The 26,467-nt window shown below is 38.7% G+C and overlaps 1 protein-coding gene across 3 annotated transcripts in view; it reads right to left on the bottom strand.

Annotated features, from left to right (window-relative positions):
* Vsx2 (Visual system homeobox 2) overlaps window positions 1-26,467 on the bottom strand; it is a 459,366-nt gene that overhangs the window by 269,125 nt on the left and 163,774 nt on the right. For all 3 annotated transcript variants that reach the window (XM_073979347.1, XM_073979345.1, XM_073979346.1), the window contains exon 4: window positions 20,401-20,609. In XM_073979347.1, coding sequence (XP_073835448.1) covers window positions 20,401-20,609 — 209 coding nt within the window. The remainder of the gene's footprint in view (window positions 1-20,400; window positions 20,610-26,467) is intronic.

Raw genomic sequence — 26,467 nt, forward strand, 5'->3', positions numbered from 1 at the left:
GAATCATTATTCAGTTTTATTTTAAATAATATAATAATTGTTCCACAAATATCCTAGGCGGGACAGGGGAGACTTCTCTCATATCAATGAGTGCACCCCGATTCATATAAGCTAAATGATATGGGACCAACAGTTTATCGCCGAGTCCGAACGGCGTGTCCTAAGACACCACTTGTAGAGAAGTTTTACATGGTTGAAATACTCAGGAAATGTCGCCAATATTACTGAGGGGTATTTTGCCACCGTTTGATGTTGCCTAGCGGGGGAATGGAACCCACGACATTCTGCGTGCAAGGCGGGTGTGCATACCATTGCACCACGGTGGCACCCAAATAATAACTTATTTTAAATAAATGAAAATCTTGGATTGGCTTCAGTGAGTCAATTGAGGAGTTTATTCAGCTTCAAAGTTTCGCAAGATACTAGCAAAGGGCTTAAAACATTATGGTACTATTAAGCTACCCGATGGGCCTGCGTGGACCAACACCGGCTTGGAAACACTGAACCTACTCGCTAACATCCACTTTCTGAAGTGTAAGGATGTCGGCACGTACCCAGCATTGCTGGACCCTAGAGTGTTTGTTAATAATCTGGCCAATAACTTAATAAATAATTCCACTATTTCATGGGCTATCAGTACTTTTTAGCCTTTCAAATCTCGCGTACCAGACGGTGTATGCTCGGCGCTCTTACAAAAATCGCTGAAGGTGATACCATTTTTCAAATCGTGTCTTCTACTGCCGCACATACCGGTTCTGTGCCATGAGGAGACAGTGACGTTTATCCCTAAGACGGGTAAACCAAGTCAATGTGCACCAAAAGACTATATTTAGACCAATTAGCATTTCTTCCTTTCTACGATAGACCTTTGAAAGATTAATGGACCTTGAAATTAGATCAAGCTTATGCCCAACTCAGATTAGCACAGCAGACTTATCGTTCTAAACAGAACCATAACGAACACCATCGGTATACATTTACAAACGATCTTCGAACAGAGCCTTAACTGCACTTAGGCACAAACGTTGAACTTTTGTGGAGAGGTACCCTAAGAAGAGGTCCTATATGGACCACTTTAGAAGGTAAACTAAATTTAGAGAAAATATTAGGAGATCCAAAGTTTTGACCAAATTGGTTGATCGGTTCGGGAGTTATCGTGCTCTCCAGCCACTATATATGGTGGCATAGGGGTTTTTTTACCCCTTACGGACTGTTTTCTAAAAAAGTGTGAACTTGCCTCTGCAAATTCAAGTTGCTTTAACAAAAATCAAAGTGATTCGGGAGCATGTTTTAAAGTGAACTTATCCGAAATTTTGTGTAGGAGGTATCCGAAGGAGTGGACAAATATAGTCCATATTCAAACCTGATATATGTACATATGGTAAATATATCAGGATATATGGATATATATGGACAAAATATATCAGAGTTATCGTGAGAACAATTTTCCGAATATTTTAGTACCTTTGTGGGCGAGGTACCTGAAGGAGTGGACCGAAAGGGCTCATCTTCGAAACTTAGTTTGAACAAAATATTACGTAGGCCAAATTTTGAACCGAATCGGCAAATCCGTTCGAGAGTTTTCTTGCGCTCCAACAATTGTACACGGTGTCACAACGGCTTTTTGCACCTTTCAGGCTATTTTCTCAGGAATTATGGACTTGCCCCTGATGAAACTTGTACCGTCCTATGGGGGGCAGTGAATACAAGTTGCTACAGCAAAAATCAGCTCCTAAACTGAACTTTTCCGAAATTTTGTGTGGGAGGTACCCGAAGGAATGGACCGATTGAGCCCATATTGAAATTATATTTATGTCTTGTAGGAATTTCACGATATGCAAATCGGTTACTCCCTTCAAGAGTTATCGTGCGCACAAGTTGTTCGAACTTTTGTGGGGGAGGTACCGAAAGGAGTGGACCGATATAACCCATCTTCGAACTTAAACTAAGTTTGGACAAAATATCCGTTCGAGAGTTATCGTGCGCTCCAGCCAGACAGACAGACGGACGGACATGGCTAAATCAACTCCAAATTGTCTGAAACGAATTTCGTCCAAACATACTTGGGGTCTAAAACCATTATTTCGATGAGGCAAATTTTGCCCGTATATACCCTCGTTAGCATAAATGCTGAGGGTATAAAAAGGCTTCTGTAAGATTCAATAGTAATGTAAAAGTTGGGGATTAAGAATTTTGTAGTGCGATTCTCTAACTCATTGTTTAAGTTACCGAAAAAATCGGTAAAAGAAAAAAGCCAAATTATAATGAAAAGTTCAAATTAAAGTTGACAACACTGCTGCTATCGGTAGAACTTTACGACTACTTTTATTGGTCGTTAACATACCGAATAATATCGTTTATTATCGAAATTATATGCATTTTAATTTTACCGATTTTTGTCGGTAACTCGAAAAATGAGTTACAGAATTCCACTACAGGTGATACGTTGGATTTTTATATGACGAATGTTTGTCCCGTCTTGAAATATGGACGTCTTGAATGGTGACATGCACTTTGTGCATGTTCAACCAGGCAAAACTGGATAGTGTAGCTTCGATTCTCATCACCGGCGCTGTCAAAAGCACTCCGCAGACTGTGCTAGACACAATGTTGGATATCAAACTTTTGAATATTTAATTTAAAAATATCGCTCAAGAAGATGAAGATGTGTTAAGAGTCTCGTTTTGGACACTCTTCTATCCTCCACAAAGGAGGCTGTCTGGGCACTCTGGAGATCAGTTATTACCTCTTCTCACCAACACTCAATGTCAGAGCGGCTAAGGTGTGAAATGGGAGTGACTGGAGCCATGGAAGACCACTTCTGCTAGAGGAGCTCGATGACAGGCCCTCATATAAGTTGAATCAGATCTGTACCGTCTTCCAAACAGAAATCCTACCCATTTTAAAAGCCCTGGAGCTGACACAACATATGTGGTTTTGAGAAGCCGGTATTGGTGTTTGTCTACAGCCATGCTGCATTTTTTGGCACTTAAATTCTGTTTTATCAAATCCAAGGTTTTTACCATGTGTTCCATGAGATAATCGAATTTTAATGTTTGCGTCACAACTGCTTGGAGCTGATATTGGGATGTTGTTTTTGTGGCAGACGAAGGCAAAGCTTGGTAACTAGTATATATACACAATATACATTTATCTAATGAATTGCGTATATATACTAGTTACCAAGCTTTTCCTTCGTCTGCCACAAAAACAACATCCTAATATGCCTGAAGATCGGCCTAACCAGCCGTGAAACGTAGCATAATGGTTGGATGCGTGGGACTTCGGTAGACTCCTAATTTTTCAATGTATCACTTAGGTCTAAATAGCTCAACTCGAAATAGAATTAATTAAATAAATATCACTATAAATGACCTTCGCCTTAATAAGGCAAAAATAAAAAAAATCATTTGATTCAAAATTCATATTTTAAAATCAATGTAGGCTAGTGTAATAAGCCCATAATGCAGTACGCAGAACTGCACACACACATTCACATAAATGCCTAAAACGTCATTATTTGCATATGGGAAACCGCAGGATATCTTCAGTAACATTTTATGCTCGTAATATCGCGAGAAATGCTCCTCCTCCTTTTTGTGTTAAATTTTTGCATGGCCTTGCAAAATTTCAATACAAACAAAAACACGTTGAAAATAATAAGAAAAAACGACAACAACAATAAATAAATTTTAATAAAAATTCCATACCAAAACAACAACAAAAATGGTGGTTGATCTACAAATCATTCCTGAAGCTGATGCTGGCTGATTAGGGGGTATTGGTGAGTGATTGAATGATTATGGTGGTCGTGGTAGTGCCTGTTGCGGGTATTGATGGTAATGATGATGATGATGAAGACGATGATGATGATTATGTTTGATGATGAAGATGGTTTTGCAGCTTTATAAGCCACTTGAATGCCATAATGGCATTGTTTTGTTGACGGTTATGCTAATGAAATATAAAAATGGCAATTGAAGATGGTGCCGTGGACGCCTGGAGTAGGGGTAGGCATATGAACGTGAAATTTTTATATTAATTTTTTTTTTGCCAAGACACCACAACAAATGGGAGTACCATGTTGTGGTTATGAAGCCTTTAGGTTAAAAGATTCAAACGTAGAGGAATGAGTTTAAAAACGAAAGGAGACCGCTTGAGAATCATGCAGGCAAATCTTTAAGCAATTTGTATGGAAAATAATACTAATAAGCGTAAAACTCCACCTCCCAAAAATTATTTTGCCTTGATGTTTGTGCTTGTAGAATGCATCACAAATGCAGTTTAAATGATATCTTTAAAAGTGAAAGGAGTTTGTGTTACCCTTTGTTAAATTTGGTGAAGTTCGGAGTGATGAAGGAGCAAACGAGTCAATGATGAAGCACGTTTATTTTATTTTAACGTTTCCAATTTGGAGGTTTCAAAGCTCACAAGGAAAAGACTTGTATCAATCAAGCTTTTGAGATGAAGAAGCTGGATAATTTTTCTCTATCTTATACGTTAAACGTGTAGAATCCGATCCCAAACGGCCTAAGCTAGCAAGTCCGTTTTTGCCTAACAAATAACAAATAACAACAAATAATAATAACAAATATTTTATCGGTTAATCTTAATCTTTAATGTAGCATGTTTTTCGAAGGGGTTCGACAGTTAAAGTATTTTATGTTGTGGCACTTAGAGACCTCGTAATGACAAAGAGGCAATTTTCATTAAGCCTCGAAGTAAATGGCTGTCCGTCGGTAAACTTTCGTGTTGGAGATACTAAGGTTGAACGTAACCATGGAGCTCACAAGCTGCGGACGAGAGTCGAATGTGACTCTGCAGTGCCTCGCCGGATATTTTGTCGGCTAAAATAAAAACAAAAACATGAAATTCAGCGTCGATTTTTAACCCCCATTTGACAAAAGTGGTAGCATGCCGGCAACAAGTGACTATCCCTCCGCCGATTTTGGTATCTGGCCTGACTGTTGTTATTCGCGATCACCATCAACTCTTCTTATGTCGCTTGTACAAAACATTGTAAAACTTCAATTACTGCCATTATAGGTGAATTTTGGTATCCTAGGTGGCAAAATTGCTGTTCGCAAGAGAAAGTCGTTATGACATGCATATAGAACTTACAGCAACCGTGGTTGCTTGTGAGCTAGTTTGCTTTCCAATTAATCTCAGATTTGATGCAGTTTTCCTTTACTGAGACTTAAATTTGCTTTCAAAAATTTGGTCTCTACAGATATTGGGAAAATTATATTAAATACATTTCCCGCAGTTTCCCAAAATTATTTCTTAGTGACCTCCTATCCAACCATAAAAGCGTTCATCGATAGGCCATTTGTCGACAATATTTTCATACCGAAGATTGATGGGGAGTAGCAGAACGTTGTTCATTCTAACCATCCTCAGTTTCTTCTCCATCAGCATGTTGTGAGGGGAGGATGGAACTCCTCTGTCGCTAATTTAACCAGATGCGCATCCCTGTTGTTGTTGTTGTATTTTTCAGATATATTGTAACGTGACAAGTGTCACATACATACAACAACACCTACGGTCTTCGCATGCCATCGTAGTATCAATGAATCGATATGCACCTCCATTTACGCCAGTCATGCATTTAATTCATTTGCTTGCTGTAATCAATGCGAATAATTCGCATTCACTTTGTACCAGCTTAGCCTTTAGCATTCCAAATTTTGTTGTTGGAGTCCGCTTGCTATTGCTGGGGGCTTGGAGTGTTGGTAATTTTTGAAAGGGACTACCCATTGTGGCTGTCCTATTGATACATTGCACTGTCCCACCCAGAGACTTTGATTTGCTGTCCCACACGGAAGCGTCGGCTTTCCGTCCCACACACGAAAGCTTCGGCTTTCCGTCCCACACACACTACACCGTCGTACCCGATCGTCACCAGCCGAGCTCCCGAAATCATCAATCAACATTTTCCCGATCAGCACTAAATCGTGGCATTAACCAGCTTCGTCGCTTCCGTTCATCGACAATTCTTATCGATGATCGTAGTTCCCGAACTCCATCATAACATCGTCGGCCGAATTTCCGAATTCCATCATATCGCCGTCAACCGAATGATCAGCAATCAGCACGTTCCCAATCATCGTTAAATTGTAGGACCTGAATGCCAACTAGCTTCGTCTCAACGAGTAGCGCCGAACCCGATTGTCAATCAGGCTCGTTGTCCTAGATCAGCGTAAAACCCGATCATTAACGAACTTCATCAGTAATGAAACATTAATCTACATCGTCATTCCCGATCACCTCTAGCAGCCAGTCACCTTTATCTCGGCCCTTACTACAAGCGTCCTCAAGCCTATCAATATCGTATTTCATTAAATTAGAACATACTGTAGATTTTGAAACTACACTACCGCGATTTCCCAGCAAGATCGTGAAAACCTAAAGAACCCCTAAAAATGTGAATTTAAATCGCGATTTTTTTGAAAATCCCTCCGGCGATTTTTTTTGTTTCTTGATATTTCTCATCTATGAGCATGGTAGTTTCAGAATCTGCAAAAACTTCCCAGGTGTAAGCACCTTCCATTTAAATTTGGTTAAGGCACACCGTGTACTCGTATTTAGATCAATAAACATCGGATTGAACCCCGAAAAGGTATAAAACTAGTCTTTTATTTCGTAGGTTTAGTGAGTCCTTGAAGACTCTGGACGTGACTAGACTTACACCAGCCGACGAGAAAACCACGTTAAAATGTGGTTTCAGTTCTTCCGTGTCCAGATAAAAAAATTCTGCACCTTGACATCTGCTGTGATGGATGGTGTGACAGGCTACGGACATGTCTGGGTGAGAAAAGTTTGTCCCTCAGGCCATAACTCCCAAGTAGGGAATGAAGGCGACCTGGAACAGGACTGTAAAAAGACCTGGTGGTATTCTATAAGAAGTTAGTAGATTTAGCGGAGGATATTTATACCCTAAGCCTTTAGGCTAAAGAGGGTATTTACACTTTGATACGACCAAAAATGTGCCTCATCGAAATAATAGTTTTAGACCCAAACTATGTTTGTACGATATCCGTTTCAGACAATTTTGAGTAGATCTAGCAATGTCCGTCCGTCTGTCTGTCTGTCTGGCTGGTGCGCACGATTACTCTCGAACGGATCAATCTATTCGGTTCAAATTTTGGGTATCGAAATATTTTGTCCAGATTCGATTTAAATTCGAAGATGGGCCATATAGGTCCACTTCTTCAGGTACCTCCCCCACAAATGTTCAAAAATTGTCGCAAAACTTGTGCGCACGATAACTCTTGTAGGGAATAACCGATTTGGTCCATACTTTGCACATCGTGTAATTTCTACCAAACTTAGATTAAGTTCCAATATGGACTCAGTCGGTCCACTACATCGGGTACCGGGTTCAGGTTAGGACCTGGTCTCGAATCGCTTTGTTTTTTGTTTACGCAAGTTGTATTCGCTGTCCTCTATACGATGCTGTAAGTTTCATTAGGGGCAAGTCCATACTTCCTGAGAAAATAGCCTGAAAGTTACAAAACTCCTATAACTCCGTGTGTAGAGGTTGGAGCGCAAGATAACTCTCGAACGGATCTGCCGATTCGGTCCAAAATTTGGCTTTCGTAATATTTTGCCCAAACTTAGTTCAAGTTCAAAGATGGATTATATCGGTCCACTCCTTCCGGTACCTCCCCCACAAAAGTTAGAAAATGTTCGGAAAATTTGTGAGTACGATAACTCTTGAAGGAAGTAACCGTTTTGTTTCATACTTTGCACATTATGACATTTCTACCAGACTTAGATGAGGCTACAATATGGAGTCAATCGGTAAACTCCTTCGAGGACCTCCCACACAAAATTTCGGAAAAGTTCAGTTTAGGACCTGCTCTCGAATCGCCTTGGTTTTTGTTGTAACATCTTGTATTCACTGTCCCCTATAGGAAGGTACAAGTTCCCTCAGGGGCAAGTCCATACGTCCTGAAAAAATAGCCCGAAGGGTGCGAAAAACCCCCTATTGCACTCCCATTGTCTATGTCGGTCCAACTTTTCCTTTAAGTACCTTTTCTGTGGGTTCATTTTTGTGGGTTCATACGACCAAAATTTTGAAACCCCCTAAATACATAAGTTTTTTGTGAAAAAAGTGTTTCACTTTGCATAGGCTGAGGGTATATCTCTGTCGGCAAAGCCGACTGATACTTTTTTACTTGTTTCAAATCCTTTAGATGGAAGAACCCCCTATAAGAACACCTGGTAGTTCTATGGACGACCTGATGCCTCTCTATAAGAAGGCCTAGTGGTATTCTAGAAGCTATAAGAAGCCATAGTGAAGTCTTGGTTGTATTCTATAAGAAGACCTTGAGATTTTCCATAAGAAGACCTTGTGATCTTCAATAAGAAGACCTGGTGATCTTCTATAAGAATACCTGGTGGTCTTCTATAAGAATACCTGGTGGTCTTCTATAAGAATACCTGGTGGTCTTCTATAAGAATTTCTGGTGGTCTTCTATAAGAGGACCTGGTGGCCTTCTATAGGAAGACCTGGATAGTGGTATTCTAGATGCTATAAGAAGCCATAGTGAAGTCTGCAAGAAGACTTGGTTGTATTCTATAAGAAGACCTTGAGGTTTTCCATAAGAAGACCTTGTGATCTTCAATAAGAAGACCTGGCGATCTTCTATAAGAATACCTGGTGGTCTTCTATAAGAGGACCTGGTGGTCTCATATAAGAAGACCTACTGGTCTTCTATAGAAGGACCTGGTCGTCTTTCATATGAAGATCTTGTGGTCTTCCACTAGAAGACCTGGTGGTCTTCTGTTAGAGGACAAGGTGGTCATCTATAAGAAGACCTAGTGGTCATCTGTAAGATGTTCTGGTGTTCTTCTATAATAAGTCCTAGTGGTATTCTATAAGAAGACCTAGTGGTCCTCTATAAAAAGACTTAGTGGTCTTCTATAAATAGGCATAGTTGTCTTCTGGTGGTATTCTATAATAAAACCTGCAATAAGATCTGTTGTTGTAATCTTTAAGAAAAACGGCTTGTTTTCTAGAATAATTTCTGATCGCCTTCTATAAGAAGACCTGGCGGTCCTCTATAATAACTGGTGGCTTTTATAAAAAGAATAGTGGTCTTCTATAAGACCTGTTGATCATATATAAAAAAACCCTGATGTTCTTGTATAAGACGACTTTGGGGTTTCTATAAGAAGACCTGTAGTGCGATTTTCTAAATCATTTTTTGAGTTACCGTCAAAAATAGGTTAAAATCGGTGTTCGTTTATAAGAAGAACTGGTCTCCAAGAAGACCTGATGGCCTTCTTTAAGAATCTCAAGTGACCTCGTATAATAGGATCTGCTAGTCTTCTATAAGCAGACTTCGTTGTCTTCTCTAATAAAACCTGATGGTCTTCAATAAGAAGATCTCGTTATTATCTGTAAGATGGCCTGGTGTTCTTTTATAAAAAAAAACCAAGAACATACAATCATCCGCATACAGACTGTCTGGAGGGTGTGGAATTTGAACAAGGTAGATGTTAAACAGTTTAAGATTCATCAGCCCTCCTTGGGGAACTCTCGGTTTCACACTACGGGTCTATAACTTCTTATTTCTAAATTTCACACATATATATGATTATCCACCGTTTCAAACACGGCTCGAAAAGCTTGACAAAGGTCAAAAGCCACCATAACTATTCGGTCGTACTAACTGTTCTGGTTCAGTCTTTGTGTGGATATGTCATGTGGTACTATGCATTTTGCAGAATTTATGCTAATGTTGGGCAACTGAAAAACAGCTTCTCATCATGGGGAGGAATAATGAATCTAGAGTCTTAGCTACTGTTTGGCTTCAGTAGTGAGATCGCCCTGCTAACTTTTCAGGCTTTTGGTACAATATGGGAGGCTAATGATAAATTGAGGACACTTGCCAAATTCTCCAAAAATTATATTGTTGTGTTCCCGTATACCAGGTGATTGTTGTTGTGGGAGTGGATTCGAATACAAACATATATACACAGGGTTGCTGGTCGGAACATAATGTATATCTAATGTGGTTCCACTTTAATCCGATGTCATAGAATACGCCGTAGGATTGGTCCCTGGTGGTCGCAAGGGTGATGCATCATTTGCGATAGTCGTTTGTTTCTTCATAGCATTAGGGTGTCCCACACCATTCACCTATCGGGCTATATTCCTGATTTAGACCAATATATGAGCTTCTCTCCTACATTGGTTTGGGATTATAAACTCCCGTTTTATACATGTTGAAGGAAAAATACGATTTGTTTTCTTTATATAACGGCTGTTTGTTTTATAGAGGAATAAAACACATCGCCATAAGGACAATAGCATGGAGTAATTTTAAACTAAAACAAAAAACGCCGTTGGTCTTTAAAATAAAACTCTCCAAATTGGTAAGTATTGCACTTTTCAAATATCCCAAGGATAAACTTTTTGGGAATAATATTTGAAAGTTGTTGAAGGATTTTAAATGAAATTCTTCTTCACTAGTCATTGTCTTTGAAAAAATAAGACAATGCCCTCATCCCTGACCTTCTGATATCCATTCATAATTATTCTTCATATGTATTTTGACCTTGAACCAATCATAAATATTTGATATGTTTTAATAAAAATATTTTGTAATAAAGTGCAAAAACAACACATCATTATAACAAAAAAAGCCTGGCTGGATGTGATCTGGACAATGCATCCGAAGGTGTGAAAAATCACATGGAAGATATCCAAATATTTTTCAATGTAATTTCCTTTGTGCTGCATGCAATTTTTTGTTCAACAAACAAAAAAGGAACATCCTTTCAATAAGACAAAGTTTTTTTTGGGGAGAATTTAAACAAAAGGCATGTTTAGCAACAGACAGGAAATATCTGAACAGTAGAAAATGGATGAGTGTGAAGCGCTGTCAACAGATAACACTTAAAAGAATTATACAAAGAACGGTGTAAGACATAACGAATTGGCAAAGAGCTACTACAATTAAATGTAGTAGAATAAGAATGATTGACTAAGACATTGGGAAGAAGTTAGGAAATGGAATTTGTTGTCTTAAGACTTCCAAAATAATGCTGAAGTCTTCGGAAACGATAAAGAATTGCAGTAAAAGGTTTGCAGAATATGCGAAAATCTAGTTTTATTTATAGGAATATGTATGCATCCCAATAGAAACTATAAGATCAATCAACTACACAAATTTATTTTATATGTACACTTAAGAAAATTTAAATGTGTTATCAAATAAAGTGGTAAATGACGCTCAACTCCAGAAAAAATTTATTTGACTCCGACACCGCAATCCAGATTCAGACAATATCATTTGACAAATTCTATGAAGGCCTAGTGTCTCTGACTTGATAGTAAAAAGGCTTAAAAAATGCTTCACAACTGCAAATTTGCAATAAGTTTAGTATATATACAAGTTTTCAAACTCAGCCTTTGTCTAGCACCACATGTAAATATGACTGGTGAGCTGAATTAAACCACCAGCGAAACGATCGTAGCATATTGGTTGGATGTGTGTGGACTTCACTAGATTTCAATACAAAACTCCTTAGGTCATGATAGCTCAATTATTTCAATTAAATAAACAAATTATTTGTTGTCACTTCAAACCTTTTAAGATATTTTATCTTGAAAAATACAGATGTCCCACTTTGGGCGCGAAGAAAACAATCAACTTTATATTGGAACTTATTCGAATAAAATACAGTTTTGAAAACCGTATTACGGTTGTTTTTCGTTTGTTATCTTTAAGCGTATTGTGTTGAGAAATGTTCAGACATCCCAGAATATATTCTTTTGTATCGCTAAAGTTATAAAGAAACTAGCGTTGGGTGTCCTAGAGCTTTAAGTCTCCAATATTTTATTGCAGTGAAGGAGAAGAGGAACCGTTGTTTTTCTTATTTCAAGTTTCCAAATCTGAGGCTACCGCTTAGACCAAAATTTCCGTCTACAAATTATTCATACTAATCGTACTGTTCAATAAATCCAAGGCAGATGAAACGTAATTAGTTCGTTTAAGAAAAAATTTCGAAATATATATTTGGATTGATAAAAGTGTCACAAGTTGTTAAAATTAGACATTGACAGTATTAAACATATGCATTAACTACACTGCTGGCCGCATCTTTGCTTGAAATAGACTGCAATACTCACAAAGATTTACTTAGTTTCATATACATATGTATGTACTTAGTTTGTTCGTGTTCAACTTGGTGTTGAGAAAGGCCGACCGTTTAGAAATTTGCCAACCGAATGTTAGTAACTAGCGTTAGGTTTTATGTCTTTGGAAAGTTTCTGAAGGGCCCAATCTGGTCTAGATGTTCTACCTTCCCATATTTCGAGAGCAGTAGTTTTTTTACATACTTACTTATATACCTGGCCCATTAAAGAACATCTTTTCCATAGACCGAACTAAGAAAAGATCTCCAATCCTCTCTGTTTTTCGCTTCACTTTTTGGAAGACCGCGCCTTTTCATTTCTTCATCCACTTGTATGCTCCACCGAAGCCTCCCGATTCTGCTTGAACCGCCATGTGGCATGTATTCATACGCCTTTTTAGCGGGTTCATCGTCGTTCACTGTTATGATATCGTTGTATCTCGATACGTTTAACTATATTCATGTCTTTGTATAGCTGATATAGCTCGTGGTTCATACGACGTCGATATTCACCGTCAACGCAAATCGGCCCGTAGATCTTTCGAAGAATTTTCCTCTCAAACACACCAAGCACTGCCTTATCTGCTTGCGCAAGTACCCATGCTTCGGAGCCATAAATTAGCACGGGTAGTTTTGGAGTTTTGTATAGTGTTATTTTTGTTTGAGGAGATGTGGCTTTGTTTTTAAATTGCTTACTTAAACCATAGTAGCATCTGTTGGCCAATACAATTCTTCTTCTTATTTCACAACTGATGTTGTTTGTTGTGTTTATGGCAGTGTCGAGGTAGAAGAAGTCTTTAACTACCTCAAAATTATAGGTACCAACTTCCACAGTTGGTCCGAGCTCTATGGACGCTTTGCGCGTCGACACCATCAATTTGGTCTTTTCGCCGTTTACTGCCAGACCCACTTTCGCAGATTCTGCTTCGACCTTCCTGCTTCGACCTTACTTCCTTTACTGATCGTCCTGTGATGTCTATGTCATCAGCATAAGCAAGTAACATGTGGCTATTGTTGTAAATTGTGCCATTTCTTTTGACATTTGCATCTCGTATTACCTTTTCCAGCAAAATGTTGAATAGGTCACACGAAAGGCTGTCACCTTGTCTGAAACCTCTTTTGGTACTGAACTGTTCAGAGAGGTTCTTTCCAATTTTAACTGATGACCTAGTGTCAGTTGAAGTCATCTTACAAAGCCGGATGAGCTTTGCGGGGATACCAAATTCAGACATTGCTTGGAATACCTTTGATCGGAGGGGACTGTCGAATGCTGCTTTATAATCGACAAAAAGGTGATATGTGTCGATCTGTATCTCTTGGGTCTTCTCTAGGATTTGCCGCATGGTAAATATCTGGTCAATGGTGGACTTGCCTGGTCTAAAGCCACATTGGTGTGGTCCAATTATTTCGTTGACAATTGGCTTTAGTCGTTCGCACAATATCCCCGATACTATCTTGTAGGCGATAGGGAGAAGACTTATGCCCCTACAGTTGGAGCATAAAGTCTTATCTCCTTTCTTATGGACGGGACACATGATGCCCAGGTTCCAATCGTCGGGTACGCGTTCTTCCTGCCAAATGGTGCTAACTAGATGATGCATACACCTTATCAGCGCGTCGCCTCCGGTTTTAAACAGCTCGGCTGGTAAGCCATCGGCTCCTGCTGCTTTATTATTCTTCAGCCGGTTGATTGCTGTTTTTACATCATCTTGGCCGGGTGGTATACATTCTATACCATCTTCTGGGATTGGATCTGTGGTATCATCGTCTTCGCTACTATTGGATACCAGCAGATTGGAAAAATGTTCCTTCCATATCCTGAGCACGCTATATGTATCTGTTACCAGATTACCTTGCTGGTCTCTACAGGAGGATGTGCCTGTACCAAATCCATGTGTTTGATGTTTCACTCTTTAGTAGAATTTTCGGACTTCATTCTGGCTCCTGTACATCTTGATTTTTTCACACTCCCGTTTTTCAATTTCTCTCTTTTTCTTACGGAAAGACGTTTCTTTTCTCGCCTTTTCTCCAGATATCTCTCTCGTGCGCTACGCGATGCTACTGATTGTAAGGTAGCTCTAAATGCCGCATTTTTCTCTTCGGTAACAGCACGCCACTCCTGGTCATACCATGAATTCCTTTGTGGAGGTCTCTGGAATCCAAGTATGGATTTTGCGGCTGTTTGCATGGAGTGGGCAATATTTTGACATTGTGTTGTTATGTTATCTGGACAAGGAGTGCTCTCATTAAGCAATTGGACTAGTTGAGTGGAATATGCTGTGGCTATATGGTGTGTTTGCAGCCTATAGATGTCCAGCATCCGCGTTTTGTCTGTTCGTGCTTTTTTTGCAACATTCAGGTGCCCTTAGGAATATCGAGATGATTAAATCTGGTACTGCTAACTACCATGTTTTTTGCTGCTGCATAGTCTATCAGCCTCATACCATTGTCAGATGTTTCACTGTGGAGACTGAATTTCCCGACTGTTGGTCCAAAGATATTCTCCTTTCAAATTTGGCATTAAAATCGCTTAGAATGATTTTAATGTCATGGGCAGGGCAACGGTCATATGTTTCTTCTAAGCGCTCGTAAAATATATTTTTGGTCTGTTCGTCCTTTTCTTCAGTGGGAGCATGAGCGCAAATAAAGCTGATGTTGAAGAATTTAGCTTTTATTCGAATTGCAGCAAGTCTTTCTTTCACTGGGGTGAAGCTGGATACTAGATGTTTTAGTCTCCGACTAACTACGAATCCGCAACCAAACTCATGCTTTACGTCATGGCAGCTATAATACAGTGCGTCACCTTTAGGTGTTGTTGTGACGCCTTTCTCAATCCATCGTATTTCCTGTATGGCAGTAATATCGGCCTTGTACTTTTCAAGTACGTCTGCCAATGCGAAGACTGCACCTTCTCTGTAAAGAGTGCGAACATTCCAGGTGCAGATTCACAGATCATGGTCCTTAAAACGTTTGCGGTGTTCTTTAGAGGTGTTCGTTTTTCTTTTCATTCGTTTTTTCATAGTAGGCTGTTTTTTCTAGGGGAGAGTTACTAACCCGACGCCCAAACCCAAGTTTTTAACGTTCTTATGGGTGAAAGCGCGGCACATGTTAGCTCACTACCTTTAACGGGTGTTAAAGGCAGTTCCTCAGGTGACACCACGGGGAGGTCTGTGTCCACTTGAGATGAAAGAGGGAGCAAGATAAATCCTGGGCTTTGCCATGTTAAATCCGGTCAGGACCGTTCCTTGGTATCTTCCATCCCCTACGTTACTAGGTTTACTTTATTTGAGTAAGAAACCCGCTTCTATCCGTTTTCAACTTTGTGAAGGGATTGACATAGATTCGAGTTTAAGACTATTTAGTCTCCAGACCTGTGAATGGATAATACGGGCATTTCTGTCATATGTTTTAAGTTGCATCTCTATTACTTTAACTTTTCAATAAAATTTTTGTTCCTTCGGACTCTAAATGTAGTATAACTTCTACAATACAAATCGTCATTAAATCTTTCGGCAATTTTTATTTGGTAAGGTTACCAGTTCTACAGAAAGAATATGTGTATAAGTTGAAGTTGCAGATGCTGCCTAACGTGAGCTGCCTATGGCTTAGAAAATTACACACTGAATTGTATAAGTCCAATTTAAATATATGTTAGAAATATGTTTGGATTCAAACAAATATTTGTTTGGGACTCTTTGCAAACAAATATATGTTTGGATCCAAACATAATTTGTTTGTGTCCAAAAAAATATATGTTTGCGGCATTTTGTAAGATATCTTAATTTAATTTGTTTGGGCACCAACATATTTTTTATGGGTGGAGAGAGGATTTTTGTCCAAGAGAGTGACAACAGGGCTCTCGCGGCTGAGGAATGCTGTTTATAGTAAAGAGTTGTGGGTATGGTGTAATAGGAGACACAGAAGCTTTGGTGGTGGTGTATGCGGCCAAACACGTGTATTTCGTGATTTGTTGTTATTAACCAACGTAGTAAGCGAAGAGGAAAAGAAAATAATAATAAAATAATGTTGTTCTTTTGTTTCAGTTTTCTAAATACAATCGTTGAGTAAAGACGGTAAAGTTAGTGAAAAGATCAGTGTTTTGTGTTTTCTTAAAGAAATTGTGCTTTTCAGTAAATTAAATGCCCAATACATTTTATAATTGAAAATTTTATAATTGAATTAAAAATGTGAATTGAAAGAAATCGAAAAAGGAAGAAATCGCATTTAATATTGGTAATAACATCAATACATTTTTCATATACATACATATGTATATTCGAAATATGGATGTACCTATTTATTAGATTATATAATTATTTAATTCCAGATGCCGATTTTCCGCTGATGATTTCAACTTTGAGGAAAATGTGTTTTATTTCACAACTAAGGAGAAACGTTCAACTATGTTTCTATGTAATTTTTTCTTTTTAAAAGTGTGACTATTTATAAATTATTTCATTAAGTTTATTTTACTAAAGTCTGTTATGTATTTCATTGGAATTTTTTATATTTGTGTCTGTTGTTGCTTTTGCTTTTTTCTATGCCTTTAAATAAACCACCACCATTTATAAATGTGTGTATATGTTAGAGATAGCCAGTGAGCACTTACTGAGAGCAAGTGAGCATACATTTCAATGTGTTTTACATTGAAATGTACGCTCCCTTGCTCTCAGTAAGCGCCCACTGTTGCATGTGTTTGTTTTTTTTTGTGGCTTTTGGGTCTGTATTTATTTGCACCCAAACATATAATTTGTTTACACCCAATCATATACTTGTTTGCAGGACCTAAATATAAGTTATATTTTGGACTGATTGCAAACAAATATATGTTTGCTGCAAAATATGTGTGGGACATATGGTAGAGAGGCCTTTTTTTCTCCGTGTAGGAAATGTCGCCAACATTACGCTGAGGGTTATGCCTAGGGCAGGCAAACTATCGATAGTCAGACTATCGTTTTGGTCACTCTCATAAAGATTTGTTTATATCGGACTCAGAAGAAATTGTGTTTTAAATAATTCGCGACAGATAACTCGAATAACAGAGAAATGAGTAAGTAGCTGATTTTATGTGTGTGCTTCCACTTAATGAGCCACTTTGCAAACTATCTACGATTGCGAGTTTTGTATACATGGCCACTTGTTTTACTTAGGAAAAAATACAGAGTGCAACAAAAACACATGCATTAAAAAGCAAAAGGCCCAAAAACTTGTGCGTGCTCAATTGGCTTAGGGGACCAAGTAACTCATTGATGATATCTGCCGGATAAATAGTTTTGGAGGCCTGCGTAACCTTTGTTTTCCGACAGTAATAAAAACGATAGCTATGACACCATTTAAAATGTGATATTGTATGGCCTGGGAATGGAACCCATTGCATCTTGATGGTATCTCGGATCGAATTTAGAAGGACCGACAACATAGACTAAAACTACGGTCGATCGTATAGCTTCTCGGAGTACAATGTGAGTGGTATAGGATCAGCGTGAAAGCGTGCCTGCCGATTTGTCACAATCGGATAAGGAAAAGGATATATGTACAAGCTAAGACATCAAAGAGATTTGCGCAGGAAACAGGAATTCCAAGGGAGCAACATTATCACTAGTCCTCTCAATTTTATACTCAACGATGCAAACGGATCGTTTTACGATTTTTCCTCTAGGTGCAAGATAAACAGTTAAATACAAAACGAAGACGAAAGTGTTTCTTGCCTGCGGCGGCATGTTTTTTTATCGGATCGTGGCTAAATTCCAATGAATTACAACAATGTATCTTTGAAAAAATTTTTAGAGTCTTTTTTTATATTTTTTTCGGATATTTTTCAATAAAAGATAGCTTAAAGATTTAGGATTAAAAACTAAGTGCTTAGCCTAAAAAAATACATTTCAAACATATCTCTTTGTTAAAAAAATTAAAAATAAAACTAATTGTAACAATTTTGTTTTGAATAAATCATTTTGATTTTTTTTATTTATTTTGTTGAATTTTTAACAAATTTTTACAAAGTAGGAATGCATTTATTATACGTCGATTTTCTCCTATGTAGTCTCTGCTGTCGTTTGCCATCTATCTATATGGAGGACTACTCTTCCAGATAAGGAAGTTGGAATGCAAATGGCGCCCAATTTAAGGTCCCGGTACATTACGAGTCTAATTACTTCTACTATAATCAAATTGCATTCAATACAATAATGACGTTTTGGATTGTTTTATTCGTCTAAATAGCTCCCAATGTGAGGTTCGACACATTATTATTTAAAAATTGCTGTGTCTTTTTTATTAACTCGATGCTTCTACACAACAAGACATTAATCTTATAATTAAAGTGTAGATTTATAATCTGAATGAAATATCCTACTTAATTAGGGTCACAATGAATAAAATGGGAAGTATTATAAAGAAAAAAAGTTTCACAAAATTAAATTAACTATAAAAAACAATTTTAATTTAAAAAACAATAACAATTGAATTAACTACTCATGTACTGTATAAGCCGCTGTTTAAATATGAGCGCGTTGCTGATGCTTGTATAGCGTACGGAAGGCTATTCCAAAGACGTATGGTGTTGATAAAAAATTGCCGTTCAGACATAAGACTACTCCGTTTGAAAGATATCAACTTTCTCCCTCTATTAGAGTGGGCGAATTTAAGTTTGTCAAACAAGTATTTTGGTTTTTGTTTGACTATTACTTTATGTAACAAAATTAAAAATCTGATTTGGAGAAGATAATTAAAACTATATCCGAAAAGAGAAACTGCATATTGTGAAATGTGCTGTGACCTATTTAACCCGTAAATATATCTAATAATACTGTTGAATGCGACATTAAGTTTGTGCATAATTATATTAAAGGGAAATCAACAGAAACAGCGCTACATTGTGTCGTGGGTTATATAGAGAAGAATATGGTTGAATCTAATTTCACCTTGGCTGCCTTTCTGGATATAGAGGGTGCCTTTAACAACGTGAAACTCGAATCCATCCACTCCTCTCTTGAATCGCTGGGTGTCCCCCTATCCTAATAGATTGGATTGATAGCATGCTTAAAAGCAGGCTTATCAATTCAAATATTGGGGAGAGCTCCATTAGGAGATCTGTCACCAGAGGCACACCGTAGGGGGGAGTCCTATCCCCCTTGCTCTGGCTACTGGTGATAAATGGGATACTCAGAGAATTCGACAATCTAGGCACTAAGGTAGTTGCTTATGCGGATGATGTGGTCATCCTGATTAGCGGGAAATTTCTGTCTACATTGTCTGATTTAATGCAAAGAGCACTTGCCAAACTCTCACGCTGGGCTCACACCAACGGACTTGGCGTGAATCCGGCAAAGACAGAGCTGGTGCTCTTTATTAGGAAAAGAAAGACCGCCGAGTTCGTTCCACCAACACTAGATAAGGTGCAGCTAAATCTTTCTACGGAGGCGAAGTACCTGAGAGTGATTCTTTACCATCAACTTAGATGGAAAAGGAATACGGAGGAGCGCACTAAGAGGGGTCTAATTGCACTCTATTCTTGCAAAAACTCAATAGGTAGGAGCTGGGGTCTGAGACCACATGTCATACACTGGTTGTTCTTGACAGTGGTATGCCCCATTTTGACCTATGGGTGTCTTGTTTGGTGGAAGGCCCGGAACAGCAAGTCCAATTTGTCCACGTTAGCTACTGTGCAAAGATCTGCTTCAGTTCTTATTACAGGAGCAGTGAGGAGCCTTAGAATTGGTAGCAGGACTGACGGATCAAGTAGGTAGGATAGTCACAGTCTACGTAGATAGTCAGGCTGCCCTTAAGGCGCTTGGGTCATATGCTATCAAATCTAGGATCGTTCAAAATTGTAGGTCCACCTTAAAAATATGTAATTTAAGCGTTAACCTTTGTTGTGCATACTATATGTATCACATTATTATTAAAAAAACAATGTTAATTGTCCTGATATTGGATAAGAAAAAATAAAATTCATTTAAACCTGACGATTTGTTGTTGGTTTTTAAAATAAAAAACTAAGTTTCTTTCCCTTTAACAATTTTATATTTGCAAATATCGGTTATAGGGTATCACACACTCAGTACCAATGAAGAATTTCAACACTTTAAAATAATTAGTCATTAAACATTATTTAGCATAACTTGATTGAGTGACTATTGTCTCCCCCAAATAACCCAATAATTCAAGGTTTATTATCCTTTATCATCTCGAAAAAAAGTATCGAATTTCATTTTCAACTTATAAAGAATTTGCATAGCTCTCACTTACCTGTATACGATCTTCAGGTAATTCGGTTTTAAGCGACAACATTTCACGTGCATAAACATCTGGATAGTGGGCCTCTTTGAATGCCTCCTCCAACTTCTCCAATTGATAGCTGGTAAAGATTGTGCGGCTGTGACGACGTTTCTTCTTTTTCTTCTTATTTGCAAAGCCATTCAAACTGTCCAAAGAGAAATCTTTGCCAGCAAGAGAACCTGAAATGAAAAAGGAAGAGAAGAGTGATTTGATTTTAGATTTTGAGAGGACAACAGTGGGATATTTTTTTAAAGAAAAACAACTTGCAAGAATATTTTATTCCATATCAGCTACATGAAGAAGAAGATGGGACGGAATGCGTGTAAAAAAGAATGCACATTTCGGCTGACTTTCAATGATTCGTTTAGGCAGCTTTTTCTGTTGAAATTTCGATAAATTATAGTCGAATTTTGTAAGGGAAAGTTGATACACAACTTTTGATAATTGACTTTCGTTTTATGACATCATCTGTTCGCTATAATAGGCTCCATAAGAGTTCTAAAATCGTCAGAAAAAAACGAATGATTCAACAAAAACAAGACATGCTTTTTGTACCATATGTATCTCCCCTCCACGATTATTATATTTGATACTTTAGTAAAACTAAAAATCTGGAGATTTTCGGTTACCTTTTTTATTATTTTAACCCCTTAGCCTCAAAACAAAAAAAATAAAAACTTCTCACAACATTCATTTATAGTCAATTCAATGACAGGTACTCGAAGTCAGCTACTAAACTGTCATCATTAGTGATGAAAGTAAACAAATAGCATTCCTGGAATTCTAAACGGGAATCCTTTGGAGACAATAATAACATCGACCACAAATTCACCATATGAAAGCGATCAACCAAAGGCGTCAAAGAATTATTTTTTTTCTAAGATTGAAGTATCTAATTCTCAAGGAGCTAGAATAGAAAAAAAGCAACATATGTTGCCAAGCCAAACTAAGCAGCCACTCATCAGCTAGACATTGAAGATGGTGAAAAACTAAGCATGGGAAAGCAAAACACTCTATGGGCAGGCGCACTGCACGGCCACAGTCACTTGCAATGAGAGGGGGCGCTTAAGACAGGAAAAAGAAAAACACACAGGGAAAAAATACTTTGATGAAATGGAGGCTCTTGACAAGTTACAGTCTGTGGTTGGCTAGGTTAGCCAGCCAGCCAGGCTGCCTGCTGTTGGTAATTGTTTGGAGGGGTAATGAAAGATCCTCATCAAATGATGCACCACTCAACACCGTTTAGCTCCATCATTTTTCTGGCACTTCAGATTTTTTCGTCTTCGTCTGAAGGATCTCTAATACCTATTAGTGGGGTTATATTTGTTGTGAACCGGCGTTTTGTTTTCTGGGATGACACCTTTAATGGCTTTGAAAAATGAAATTTGAGATGATCACGAGTTGTGTTTTTGCTTACAGGAAAATGTTGTTTTTCTTTGGTAGAAAATTTCCATATTGAATTTCTTTCTCCATTGTGTTTTTCCTTTTAAAATGGAAACACTTGCAAAGTGCTTGATGATATTGGAAATTGTTTCACAGCACTCGAAAAATTACATGTAGAAAATGAGGGAAATTATTTGATTGATCATTAACGTTTAACTGGATGGATAATTTGCACTTCAAAATGAATGACTCGACAAGCTGAGTCGATCTGGCTATAGGTTAGGTTTGGGGATGTGTAGTCAATATATATTGACTACGCCATTGGGAGACCTTTCGGTCTATTGTGATCATCCATAAATCAGAAAAAGAAGTTCAGAGGTACCTGAAAAGAGAAAAATAAAGAAAAGAGGGCGGGGTTGGGGTTGAAAATGTAATAAAGAAAGGAGGATGGTTTATTTGGTGGTGGTAGAAAACTGTCAGAGAAGTAGTTACGTTTATGGATCGCGCCGTCCCGGCCAATTCAAATTTTTGATGACGTTATTTATGATTGTTGGTTTCATGTTTGAGTAAAAGGTTAAGCTTGTAGAAAAGCATACTCCTGTTAATCTATATCGATTTCCAGTTAACATCGGGCAACGACATAAAATATGCTCAATAGTCTCCGTTTCCTTTTCATCTTCACAGAGCCTGCAATAATCCACACCATCATCCTGCCATTTGCCGATAAAAGCTCGGATGTTGCAATGACCGGTAATGACTCCCGTCAATACCCTGATTTGCTCAATTTTAAGACTGAAGTTGTTCTGTTTGTTGATTATGCCATAGTTCCTTGGCGCGTTCTTCAAAGAACGTCTCCACTCTCTGAAAAAGGTGACATATGGGTGGGTTGATTGAATCAGTGATTGCTAGACTTGTTGATTGGGATCCATGTCTTGCCAGTTCATCTGCTTTCCCGTTTCCCATAATGTCACAGTGTCCCGATACCCAGCAGAGTCGGACAGCGTTTGTTAGGTTCACCAAAGCAGTTCTACAAGAACGGCCTCAGACTTGATGTTGGAGGATTTGATGGCTTTAAGAGCCGGCTGACTATCTACGAAGATAGTCACCGGTTCAAAGATTTCTGCATGCAGACTTTTTATCAACTCTGCAGCCATTTTAATAGCGAAGATTTCTGCTTGGAAAACACTACAGTCGCTGTTCAACCTATATGAGTATTCGAGACAAAGCTGTTCGCGGTAGACGCCAGCTCCGGTACCTTCTTCCATCTTGGAATCGTCTGTGTAGAAAGCCAGACCGTCCAGAGGAGGGTTACTACGGATCCAGTCATCTCTACTAGGGATAATAATAATTGTTCCACAAACATCCCATAAGGGACAAGGGAGACTTCTCTCATATCAATGAGTGCACCCCGATTCATATTTGCTCAATGATACTAGGGATAACGATCTCAAAATCTTCAAATCTTTGGACTGGTGATAAGTAGTAGCTGAATTTCCCCTGCAGATTTAAGCTAAGGTTTGGTCTTAGCTCCCGAAGAATGCATGCATGTCACTAGGTGCTGTCACGCCAACGATTCAATTCATGTTGCCTTAGGGCACTACGTGCTCCTTGACCTTTGATGCTGAATCTCATAGGAAAGAGGTTCAACATCGCATTTAGAGCTGCTTGCGGTGTACTTCTAAAAGCTCCAGTTATCAGGATCTAGGCTGCCCTTTGCACCTTGTCTATGTTGCCGGAGTTCGATTTATGTCGAAGCGCGTACCACCAGACAAGTATTATAGTACAGCCAGTGTATAATAGCTGGATTTAATCCCCACCTTTTCCCAATCTAATTCTTACATGAATAGAGTGCAATCATACCTCTCTTCGTCCGTTCCTCGACGTTCGTCTTCCATCTCAATTGTGAATCCAGGATTGTACCTAGGTATTTGGCCTCAGGAGATAGATGTAATTGCACTCCATCCAATGTTGGTGGTACGAAGTCGCCGAGCTTACGCTTTCTGGTGAACAGTTCTGTTTTCGGTCTGGCTATATGTGTCCTTCCCTCCATCCGTCTGTCCATCTTAAACTTGTAATCACGCTACAGGTCGTAATTTTATTCGGATCGTCACGAAATTGTAGATGTTGATGGGGTGTCCCGGAGGGGAATATTAAAGGGTCGGAATGGGTAAAAAAGTTTATTTGGAGAAAAAGTCAACGTTTTTTCCAAAACGAATATCTCAGCTTCTATAAGGGTATACAAAAAGCAAAACCTGACAATGAATGTAGAAAATATAACCTTTCTAACGATGTATTCGTAGTAGGAAGAAGCCTATTGATTTTGGTGATGGTCGGATAATATTCAGGGGTCGGAATGGGCAAACAATTTATGTGGAGAACATTCAAAGTTTTATTCTTATGCGGATATCTCCGCTTTTGGTAGACATATTCCAAAAGGGTGGCACCGTGGTGCAATGGTATGCAAACCCGCCTTGCGCGCTGAAGGTCCTGGGTTCGATTCCCCGGGCAGTCAACATCAAATTTTCAACGATGGCAAAATACCCCTCAGTAATGTTGGCGACATTTCCTGAGTATTTCAGCCATGTAAAACTTCTCTACAAGTGGTGTCTTAAGGCACGCCGCTCGGACTCGGCGATAGACAGTAGGTCCCACCCATATCATTTAGCTTATTTGAATCGGGGTGCACTCATTAATATGAGAAAAGTCTCCCTTGTTCCGGGATGTTTGTGAAACAATTATAATTATTCCAAATGGAAAGCCCGTCAATGGTTGAGGAAAATATCATCTTTATTACGAAGCAAAATAGGTTGGCGCATTTTTTTATTTGAATTGTACTGACGAGTATCTCAGCTTTGGATGAATGCGTTTCAACAATGAAGACATTCCGAGTTTTAAAATGGTCCCAATTGCGTTACCAAAAATGGAATTTTATTTCCATGTCAGATATTTCTGCTTCTGTTGGACATATTCCAAGGAGAGAGCTTTATAATGAAACTAAATCATCTGAGCTTTAAATTAATACAAAATGTGGTATTTACGGTAAAATATTAGAGTTATTGCTAAAGGCGCTAACCTATCACAATTTTAATGTTTTGAAGTTTTTAATTTAGTGACAAATACCTCTGCTTATATTCGGTTTATTACTTACTTACTTACTTAGCTGGCCCATTACAGAACATTTGTTCCATAGACCGAACTAAGAAAAGATCTCCAACTCTCTCTGTTTTTCGCTTCGCTTTCTGTAATACCGCACCTTTTCATTACTTCCATACTTCCTTTACTGATCGTCGAATGATGTCTATGTCATCAGCATAAGCAAGTAACATGTGACTATTGGTGTAAATTGTGCCATTTCTTTTGACATTTGCATCTCGTATTACCTTTTCCAGCAAAATGTTGAACAGGTCACACGAAAGGCTGTCTTCTTGTCTGAAAGCTTTTTTGGTACTGAACTGTTCGGAGAGGTTCTTTCCAATTTTAACTGAGGACCTAGTATCAATTAAACTCATTTTACAAAGCCGGATGAGCTTTGCGGGGATACCAAATTCAGACATTGCATGGAATACCTTTATAATCGACAAAAAGGTGATATGTGTCGATCTGCATCTCTTGGGTCTTCTCTAGGATTTGCCGCAGGGTAAATATCTGGTCAATGGTGGACTTGCCAGGTCTAAAGCCACATTGGTATGGTCCAATTATTTCGTTGACCATTGGCTTTAGTCGTTCGCACAATATCCCTGACACTATCTTATAGGCAATAGGGAGAAGACTTATGCCCCTATAGTTGGAGCATACGGTCTTATCTCCTTTCTTGTGGACGGGACACAGGATGCTCGGGTTCCAATCGTCGGGTACGCGTTCTTCCTGCCAGATGGTGCTAACTAGCTGATGCATACACCTTATCAGCGTGTCGCCTCCGGTTTAAAACAGCTCGGCTGGTAAGCCATCTGCTGCTTTATTATTCTTCAACCGGTTGATTGCTGTTTTTACCTCATCTTGGCTGGGCGGTATACATTCTATACCATCTTCTGGGATTGGATATGTGATATCATCGTCTTCGCTACTATTGGATACCAGCAGATTGGAGAAATGTTCCTTCCATATCCTGAGCACGCTATCTGTATCTGTTACTAGATTACCTTGCTGGTCTCTACAGGAGGATGTGCCTGTACCAAAGCCATCTGTTTGATGTTTCACTCTTTGGTAGAATTCTCGGACTTCGTTCTGGCTCCTATACATCTCGATTTTTTAACTCTCCCGCTTTTCCATTTCTCTCTTTTTCTTGCGGAAAAGACGTGTCTCTTCTGTCCTTTTCTCCCGATATCTCTCGTGCGCTACGCGTTGCTACTGATTGTAAAGTAGCTCTATATCAGCCAAGATCACCCATATACGTTAACGTGACTGCAACAACAAGTTTAGTTCTCTTTATTCTCATCTGCCGGGGTTTAGCAAAGGAACGATTTACTCAGAGAGACTAATGCACAAATATTTTGAGCACCAATGCTCTATATGCCGCATTTTTCTCTTCGGTAGCAGCACGACACTCCTGGTCATACCATGAATTCCTTTGTGGAATTCAAGATGATTAAATCTGGTACTGCTAACTACCATGTTTTTTGCAGCTGCAAAGTCTATCAGCCTCATACCATTGTCA

The sequence above is a fragment of the Musca autumnalis genome, unplaced genomic scaffold, assembly GCF_047663935.1.
Source record: "Musca autumnalis isolate F117 unplaced genomic scaffold, ASM4766393v1 scaffold_3, whole genome shotgun sequence".
In the NCBI taxonomy this organism is placed as follows: Eukaryota; Metazoa; Arthropoda; class Insecta; order Diptera; family Muscidae; genus Musca; species Musca autumnalis.